The sequence below is a fragment of the Teleopsis dalmanni genome, chromosome 2 (assembly GCF_002237135.1).
Source record: "Teleopsis dalmanni isolate 2A chromosome 2, ASM223713v2, whole genome shotgun sequence".
Classification (NCBI taxonomy): Eukaryota; Metazoa; Arthropoda; class Insecta; order Diptera; family Diopsidae; genus Teleopsis; species Teleopsis dalmanni.
Window position 1 is genome coordinate 125,304,906 of NC_051847.1, and position 10,251 is coordinate 125,315,156.

General features: G+C 27.1%; 1 protein-coding gene across 1 annotated transcript; it reads left to right on the forward strand.

Moving 5' to 3' along the window:
• The first annotated feature begins 3,963 nt into the window (after positions 1-3,963).
• LOC119683786 (angiopoietin-1-like) lies at positions 3,964-7,443 on the forward strand. The gene is made up of 6 exons (XM_038097650.1): positions 3,964-3,970; positions 4,032-5,118; positions 5,174-5,326; positions 6,633-6,790; positions 6,860-7,248; positions 7,349-7,443. Exons 1-6 carry the CDS (start codon positions 3,965-3,967, stop codon positions 7,428-7,430), a joined length of 1,875 nt encoding a protein of 624 aa, XP_037953578.1. The 5' UTR covers position 3,964; the 3' UTR covers positions 7,431-7,443.
• The last annotated feature ends 2,808 nt before the right edge of the window (positions 7,444-10,251 follow it).

Genomic DNA, 10,251 nt, shown 5'->3' on the forward strand with positions numbered 1-10,251 from the left:
AAAACTGTAAAAAGTAAAGTAATATCTAAAACCAAATATGAGTATGTAAGCTTTTTTTCATTTTGTTAACTAAAGAGTACCCAAGTTGCAACTCCTATTTAGCGGTTAATTTATATTATGTGTTTTAACTATGCATTTTTATTTATACAAATTACAACTTGTGTAAACAACTTTTACTTATATTAAATAGGAAAACGAAGTAATTAAGTATTTAATTAAATTTTTAATGTTTTACGTTATATATACTAAAATAGAATATACGATATCAATTTTGCAACTATTAAAATGAATCAAGGAATTTTTTATTTTTTATTTGAAGTTAGAACATTGTTGGTCGTTTGCCGCTATGAGTGAAGTTTATAGGTACATTTTGCTGTATATTTTTATTTATTTATTTTTTTTTTTTTTTAATTTTTTGACTAAGTACTGCTGTTGTTTCTGTTGAAAAAGTTAATGAAAATATTTATTATATTAAACGAAATCAGTGTAAAAGGAAATAAAATCAATTGTATGTGAAGATATACAACCAGTTTTGAGAAAGGGAGAGCTTAGCTTTCTGGGGTGACAAAATATGGATTGAAACGCGTTATAAACATTTTCTTTAAAAATAAAAATTATGTAAAAAATCGGAAGTTAAATAGAAGCTAATTAAGAAATGCTATTAAAATAAAAATTTTTTAATTAAGCTTTTAAATTAATTTCCCTTTTCACTTTTAATTTTATTGTAAATTTTAATGAAAATAGAGTTTAATGGTAATTTATGAAATCAAATACTTTTAAAAATTTAATAGTATAAAAATTAAAATCTTGCAAATGCATGTACAAAAAATAAACACAAAAAAAATATAAAAATATATTAAAATATTTACAAAAAAAAAAACCATATGTAAACAGTTGTAAAACAAGCTTGATAAAATGTCTGTATATATATACATATATAATGAAATATATACATAGTACTATTTTTAATAAATATGTTTATGTCAGAGCAAAATATAATAACAAGAAAGTAATTCTGTAAAAACAAAAACAAAAAAAAAACAAGAAAACAAATTAATGTATAAATAAATTAAGCAACTAATATAGTGTTTCTAATTACAAAAATATTTGAATATGAAATAGCTTTGAGCTATTTACAAATTTTATAAGATAAATTATTAATTGTTAAAGATGTTAATTTTATTTTTTTTATATATTTTAAAGGCATAATATTGTTGTATGTAATGTAAATTTTAAAAATTTGATAAGAGCTCAGTGGATAGAGGAAATGAAAGGTTTGTTTATTTAATATTAAATATACACACTTACATAATGTACAATAAAAAATACATAGAACACGCCCAAACATACATAAACATAATTTTACTTATTACTTAAAATACACTTATACACATTTATACATACATTTATTAATATAATATTTTTCATTAGAAGTTATATTTAGATGTTCATTTAATTCTATAATTTACTGTAACATAACTTAGTATAGCAGTTTATAACTGCTTAGACTATACAAAATAATTTAAAAATAAATTCTAACAAAAAAGATCAATTAAATAAATGTTATTGTTTTATTTTATTTTATTAATCCAGCATTTGGTATTATTTAAAATAGGAATTTTTGAAATCTTAAAAATAAAAATCGTTTTTATAAAAATGGTGTATAACAGAACGAACGTTATATAGTCCAATTCTACAAACGATTATGCAAAGAAAAGGTTCGACCAATGAAGACTTCGAGTTAAAGAATTTTTTTGCAATTGCAAATAATTTGCTCTCTAAAACCTGTTGCACTCCATTCAGTTTGAGTTATAGAAAATTCGAGTTATGGAGTTAGGTTGGAGTGTTGGCCTTGTTTACAAAAAGCCCACTTGAGTTCAAATAATGGCCCATTGTGATACCACAACGGGAAGTTATGGAAGTTTGACTATATATTCAAAAACAACCACAATTTGTCTTAAGAATTCTATCTAAAATTGGTATAAATGACATGGGCATTAGTGAATGCGAACAAATAAAAAAGTGATGCGCCCCAATATGCTATAATTCTTATACTGAACGGATCATCTATATTTAAAAACTGATCGTTAGCTACTTTACTTAAGTTTAAAACCATTTAATACAGCAAAAGCATAACATATTTTCTTCTATTCACGTAGCTCAATTTATCGTAACAGTTGATCCCAGAAGTTCAGCATTTATAACACCGCTTCAGGGGAAGACGTCATACTTGCCTGGTTGTTGTTAAGCATGCTACGATCTCGCTTTCGTCAAGAAATGGCGAATCTTTTGTTAGCAAGCATTTTAACGTGGCGAAGTTAATACTACGGTTTAGAATTAAAACGATAAAGTTTGTAAGTGAGCTGAAATCTTTGCTTTTTGTTGGTGTGTTTCTTTCGAAAATGAACTACGCTTTAATTGGACTGACACAGTTAACGTTACAAGTGGAAAAACACTGAATTTCAAGGATCATAATACTATAATAAGCAGTGAAAATAAGATGGGTATTCTTATACGTGGATCAGCATCAAGTTTTAATATTATCTTTCTATGTATGTAAATTTGTTAAATTTTGAATTTCTAATTGCTAAACACTATTAGGTATTTAAGGTAATTAAAATGGGTTGTCACATATGAAATCTATGCTTACTATGTACTCTTGGGACGCCCATTTATCTGAGATTGTGTTGTTAATGCTTTATAAGATAGGAACCTTTAGATACATAGAACGTGAAGTTTTGATATAATTCAAAAGTACTACAACTTGCAGGACATAGAATCCTTGGATGGTATACCAGAGCTTTGAACCGGAACCGAACCGAAAACCGAAAAAAATCGATATTATTGTCGCAGCGAAAACCCAAAGCGAATCGATATATTTTTTTGTTTTGAACCGGAACGGCAAAGATTTCGGTTTGAAGCCCTGGTTATTACATCTTATTTACCCTAAAAAAGTATAAGTATTAAGGCGAAGAATATGAATTCATTGAATAAACTCTTTATGTTATGTTAATTCTACTTTAATGCATGTTAATTTTAAAGTAAACTTCCTTCACTTACGCATGCAGCCAAAGCTTAATTAAATTGGAATAATATTTACTAAATACACACATATGAATAAACAGGAGCCAAAGCGCTAATTACATCACTAAAAATAAGGAAGAAACAGTCAAAGTGTGAGCTAACAGCACTAAAAATATTATAAAGCTAATAATATCAATACTATTGAGTTGATCTTAATAAAAAAGTGGGTTTTTATTTGGTTCTTACCTCAATTAATTATTATTTCTTTAGATGCTGCGATTTGAGAATTCTTAAGACCAAGATCTTGAACGTCGTTCTCTTGGAAAAAGATCAGATTACTTAGAATTTTAAGTACGTAATTCGTCCGTGTGTTATTGCAGAATCCGTGGTTCCGTTATTTACAGACTTATCCCCCCGACTGAATATGATTCACCATATATGTATTAAGATACGTACATATACGAAGTTTCAGAAGATGATTGCGAAGCTTTGTTTTTCAAAACAAACACATACATGTATACTATGGCTCTATTTTGGAAAGCAATATTGCAGTAAATTTGGTTACCACAAACTATTTCAAGTAAATATTTGTTTATTTGTTGTTGACGTTGACATTCGATGGTACCAAAACATCTGCTGGGTCAACCAATCAAATATCATTAAATGCTATGGGCAATCACACCAATTGCCAGTATAAGAGATATACTAAGTCTTCAAAATGCTGAATTAAGTAGAATTTTGCATTATATAAAAAATATTGTTAACATATGTTGTGTGTGATTATTCAGAATTTGCGCTCCCCCATTAGGTTTTATATTTTCTTTGGCGCCGAAGCAAACAGATGTATACTTGGGTGTGTTAAAGTTGGTTGAGTTTAAATATTTCTGCTTATATGAATTGTTTTAAGAATATTTTACTAAAATAAAACAAATCAAAAAAAATGATGGTATGTGATTTATCTTCGTTTGTAGCGTCTATGATACCTATAGAATATTATATACTTATAGATATCAATAATTTTTCTGCTATTTCTAATGTATATCCTTTACGGGCCGTATATGATATATGCTGGGTTACTTAACAATACTATACCAAAGGTGGAAGTCACTCAGGAACAACAACTTGATGCTATAAATCTTCCAAATATATTCCAACATAAGTTAGACACATTTACGAATGCATTAAACCAAATCGATGCTTCTGTACAGGCCTTACAAGAAAAAGCACATAACTGGGCAATTTTTCGTCACCATATTGATGCTTGGAACGAGCAGCTTAAATCATTTGAACATAAATTGGATTTGATAAAACGCAGTCAAGAGGAACAACAAAATTTGTCAAACAAATTAACAAGTCTAGAGTTTACACTCAATCACATACTCAGTAAAGTTGTGTTTTTAAGTGATACTTGCAATACAAAACTCCTAAGAGCAGATAACTATCATGACTTCAAGGATCAATCAAATTTTTTTGAAAATCTGCAAACTTCCTTAAACGCCGATAATCGATTAAAGAGTGATATTTCATTACGTTTAAACAATATTTTGCGTCATGTCCAAAATATTGAAAATGATAATTGTCATTCCAATTTAAGAGTCAAACAATTCAAAAAAGCTTCAACAGATAAAGTTGCAGACATAAATGGTAATTACACTAATGGTATGCAGCGTTCAAATTGGGAACGTTCCTTGAAAAGATTAGAACAGAATATTGAAGCAATATCAACACATATGTCACAAAAAGATTTTAAGCAATTCCAAGCACTCACAAGGAAGAATGCCAAGACCTTGGAACAAATTTTGGCATATGTCAACTCTTCAGAAGATCGTTTTGAGGAATGGAAACAAAAGAACACAAAGAGTATGAACCAATTAACTAAGAACTGTTGTTCCATATCCAGTGAGTTGAGCACATTTACTGAAAGCTCTGATTTGTTACTTAAACGCATCGAAGCAATAGTGGATGAAATTAAGAATAATATAAAAAGTCATACACATATAAAGTTCCCAAAATCTAAACCATCTGCAACTACGGATGATGATTCCCATGAACCTGAAGAAAATGAGAACCAAGACGAAGATTGGACAACAGAAGGTAACTCATATCTTAATTACAAATACATATATGAATAGAATATGTATTATAACAGAAACTGACGACGGTGACTACACGGGGCAGGAAGGAAATGAAGAGAACCACGTCCAACACGAATATAACGAGGAAGATGAAGTCACATTAACAACTAGAGAGGATGATTATGTTATTAAAGCGGAACAGAAGATAGAAAGTAGTGAATTTAAAGGTAACTTAAAAAAAAAAAATAATTAAAGTATAATATTTTATATTGCAACTAATATATGGGATGTAACCAGATTTGAACCTCTGATGTACGCTTAATATAGATTGTCAAGTCAAACTTTGTTTTTTATATTTAAATTATTTACTGGCAAAATCGCCAAACATTGAGTTGAGAAATTTACACAAGCCTTATTGTTCTTTTGTGTGCTTATCTATTTTTCTGAAAACATTTCTATTTTTTAGTTGAAGAAATGAAACATATCTGTAAATAGACTATTTGTCTGAGTGGATAATGTATGTTTAATATAGATTGTCAAGGGAATGTTTGACTTGTAGTTCATATTAAATTAATTAATTGGAAAAACCAACAGACATTGAGTTAACGAATTCATACAAGATAATATATGAACTTTTGTATCTATTTTAAAAAAATTCTTTTTTTGAAAATATCTGAAAATAGACTATTTGCCAAAATGGATAAAATCGTTCGATTTATAACATATAAAAACAAACTAATATAATCAGCTTTATTGTAAATAATATGTGCAGTAGACACAAATGCATTTTTAGAGGGTTCATCTTTACATGAACATGTTGAGTATATGAATTACTTAACAATAATTGCATCAATATCGAAATCAGGATTGGTTACCTATCAGGATACCGCAACTTTCGCGACCATCTCAACAAGTTGGGTTTGTCGGAGATAACAGATACAAGTCTCTGCTTAAAAAAGAAAGGAGAGTCTATTTACATCCCTTGTGACTGATTAAGTTTGATATTGGTCAAATGGAGATTTACAGAATATCAGAAAGATATCCAAAAAATCATCTGAATTTTTAAAAAGTGATATTTAATTTGTAATTTGAAAAAATCTTTTTTTAATATTGTGAGTTTTTTGATGAAAGATTTTTGGAGAGATTTTTTATAACTCACTGTATCATGCATTTTTGTCAAATATATTGAAACACCCAGTATATACATTCAATATCTCTATTGATAAATGCACATTTTTATTTTCTATATATATATGTCTATTTATATTCAAATTTCTATTAATGTATCAATAAATATTAAAAGCTATAATCTGGTCGTAGATTCTAATGACAGATTGTAAGGTTAGCTTAGGTTATACCGGCGATACTAAGGACTACTTAGGTTAATGTCTCATTGTGTTGACGTATAAAAACTCATAAAATAAGGAGAAATATAAAAAATTTACCATATTTAGTTTAGTACACATATTTTAAACATATTCTTAAACATATAAAATTTATGAATTTTTTTTTCTCGTTTTTTATTAACATTAGGTTTTATACAGCCGGACAAATACAGTTGTGATCAATTGACAGAACCAGTTGATGGTGTATATCAATTCGCAACAGTTGACTCAAATAAAAATGGACGTAATTTTAACAAACGTTTTTGTTACTTTGCAACAGATGGTAGGGCATGGACCGTAATACAGGTAATGAAAGTAGAGTTCATTAAACTGTGAAATTTGCATATATAAATAAGAAAATTATCCTTTCATTAGAATCGTGTTTCTTATGATAATTCAGAAAATTTTAATCGATCTTGGGTTGATTATCGAGCTGGTTTCGGCAGCTTATTTGGGAACTTCTGGTTTGGTAATGAATTTATATACCGCCTGTGTGATTCTTGTGATTGTGAATTACGTATAGAAATTGAGGACTTTAAGAATGATAATATATGGGCAGAATTAAAAAAGTTTATTTTACAAAGTGAAGATTCACACTATAGACTTGTCATTAGTGGCTATAATGGTACTTATAGTAAATTGGGTAATGAATTATTCGAATATGAAAATAATGAATTCCAAACATATGATCGTTGCAACAATGGAACTCCAAATGAATGTTGTTCCTGTGCAATTGTCTATGGAATTGGTTGGTGGTTTGATAAGTAAGTATTGAATATGTTTTTACAACATTATATTGTAATTATATTGTAAATTAATTATTTAATACTATAATAACTATTATTTACTCACTTTGCTTAATAGTTGTTGTCAACCAAATATAATGGAAGTTCCTCGTATTTTTTCGCAGAAGAAAATGAGAATGATGATACGTCCAAAATATTGAAATATCAGAACTATCAGAAATACCTCAATTTTAAATAATAAAAGTAAAATTATTTTGTTGAACAATGATATAATGGTATAATATATAATGGCATAAATCACTATTAATATATTTTAAAATATTATTTTCACACAATTAAATTATAATCACATTAAACAATAAATTGCTTTAATAAATTATTGAATATAAAACCGATTTATATTAATGATATTTATTTATTTTTTAAATTTTGTTGTTAATAAATTGTTGACTGACTTTGAACAACGATCTGCCAACAAATTATAGAACAAAACAAATCTATTTGCTTTAACCCTTCTGTGGCATGCCAGTCACTTCAACACACGCGACATATGAATAAACTTCATTTTAATAATAAAAAACTAATTCGAAATAATAATTTAGCTCCAACAATCACTGAAGAATTGAATCTTTAAAATAACAAAAGCGGACTAACACTGAACAGCTGATTCCTTGATTTACCGAATCTGTATAGGAATCGTGTTTAACTGTCAAAACAATTTAAAAGTTGTCAATTATAATTTTTATTAAATTTTGCAAATATTTAATCTGATGACATTTATTACAAAAAAATAATGTTAAATATGTCATTTCCAATGTAAATAATATCACATTGTATATTATATTGCAGTTTTCAATGGATGAATTATTAATTAAATATTTTGTAGATTTTAACAATATTGACCAGATACTAACCAGTTGCGTTGACCAACTCAATACATTTCTTATATTGGCAATGGTCTCTGTCATGTGTGCAATGAGTGCTGCTCAGCTTCTTGCTTTGCGTATATTACCAATTTTGTTATTGAGTGATATAGTGATTACCTTGGAAAATAGTGGGTTCTTTCTTTTGGTTTCGAAAGAATAACTTTGGCAAATAGTCACTGCATGAGTGTTGTTATTGTTACAATTCATATTGAGAATTTAAACATCTGAGAAGACAATCACATTTCGGAGATGTTAACCCGACTTTCCTGAAAAAAAAACTGTAACTTTCCAATTGTATTTGCACTGACCAGTAATTTTTAACGTACCTCAAAAATTGTACCAAAAGATTCATCTACATGGACTTTGTTTAATTGCATTTTAAAATTGATGTGCGCTATGAGCTGAAAGTAGTCGCAATACCAAAACACATTTACCAGATAATACTACAAATCACATATACCTATGTACGAGTATCTATAGCTTGACTGAATACTAACAATAATTTTTTTGTAGCATTTAAATGCACTTAATAAAAAGCATAAAATTGGTCTTTAACTCTTAATAAGTCAAAAGTTTCATTACTATTATCTTAAAGGAAAACAAAATAGATTTTTTTTCTATATATATTTTAGTTCTTTATTATATCTTATTATTAAATAAGAACTCTTAATTAATTGAAGTAGTAATTTAACAGTGTCATGTAATTATATCAGTTTACAACTAAAGACGGTGATTGGAAGCAAAACCAGACATACTAGGACGGTAGGGTCACCGACCTCATATTAATTAAAGTAATAAACTTTAATTAATAAACTTTAATTAATATAATCTAAATACATTTTATACACATTTATTTCAATAGTAATCAATACTTATGTATATACTCCCATTTGCTAGTTTTATATAATCAATAAGTGGCCACTTCTAAAGATACAAGATATTTCAGAATTTAGAATAATATAATAACACATTTGTAAGTAATATCAAGATAAAAGTTTTAGGAAAAATATGTTTAATGCAAGTGTTCGACATCGACACTGCGACATCAATTCGCTGTACCCTCTTTATGCATACTGTCTATACCCTCTGTCTAAAAATAAAAAAATAAATATATATATATGATCAATTTATTTAAATAATAAAATTATACTTACATTCATACGATGATACAATGCCTAAATTGAATGTACATCAGTGATTCATATGTCCATAACGTATCCACTTTGTCATATTTCAAGTTAGTTATATTCTTAATTTAATTAAAATCATTATTACAAATAATCAATAAATAACTTTTAGTTATTGTATTTCAAATCATAATTTGAAATCATTCATTGATTATTGTTGCAGTATTTGCAACAGCCAAATTTATTTAGTTTATCGTTGGCTTAATGCAAACAACCAACGATATATTAGTTATGTTATGAATCGGCTTTTACAATAAATTACCGTAGTTTTTAATCACAATGGGGTCATAGATACTATATAAATCATTTAAGTAGGAGTAGCACTGGCTTCTATACCATTTTCCATGTGCTATCGATCAATAAAACCCATTAATTCGCAATATGTTTGGTTTACATAAATTCTTAGTTTCTATTTATTATTAAATCAAACTCTACACTATATGCACTTAAAAACAATAAGGCGACATATAAATGATTAGTGATTTAAATGGGAATTTAAAATCAATTTTCAAATATATACATATGTATAAATAATGGATAACACATTATGTATTATAATATAATATACAAAATTAATGTTAACATACATATAATATTCATAATTATTTACTTTCAATAACTATCAAATTGATTTAATTTAATTTTATATGTGATAATTATTATATTCAAATATAAAAGATTTAATTAAACTTAATTATATAAAAATGAGTACATATTATAAAATTTTTGTTATTATATACATTCAGTCTCAATACTAATTTATAATAGTCAGTAATATTTCGTAAAAAATTTAATTTAAAATAAAATTAAAATTATCTTTAAACATCAATTTTATTAAACTCAAATACTCTGGAACAAAATAGAAATTTTTAACTGATGCAGCGCAATCAGTGACATGACAAATGATT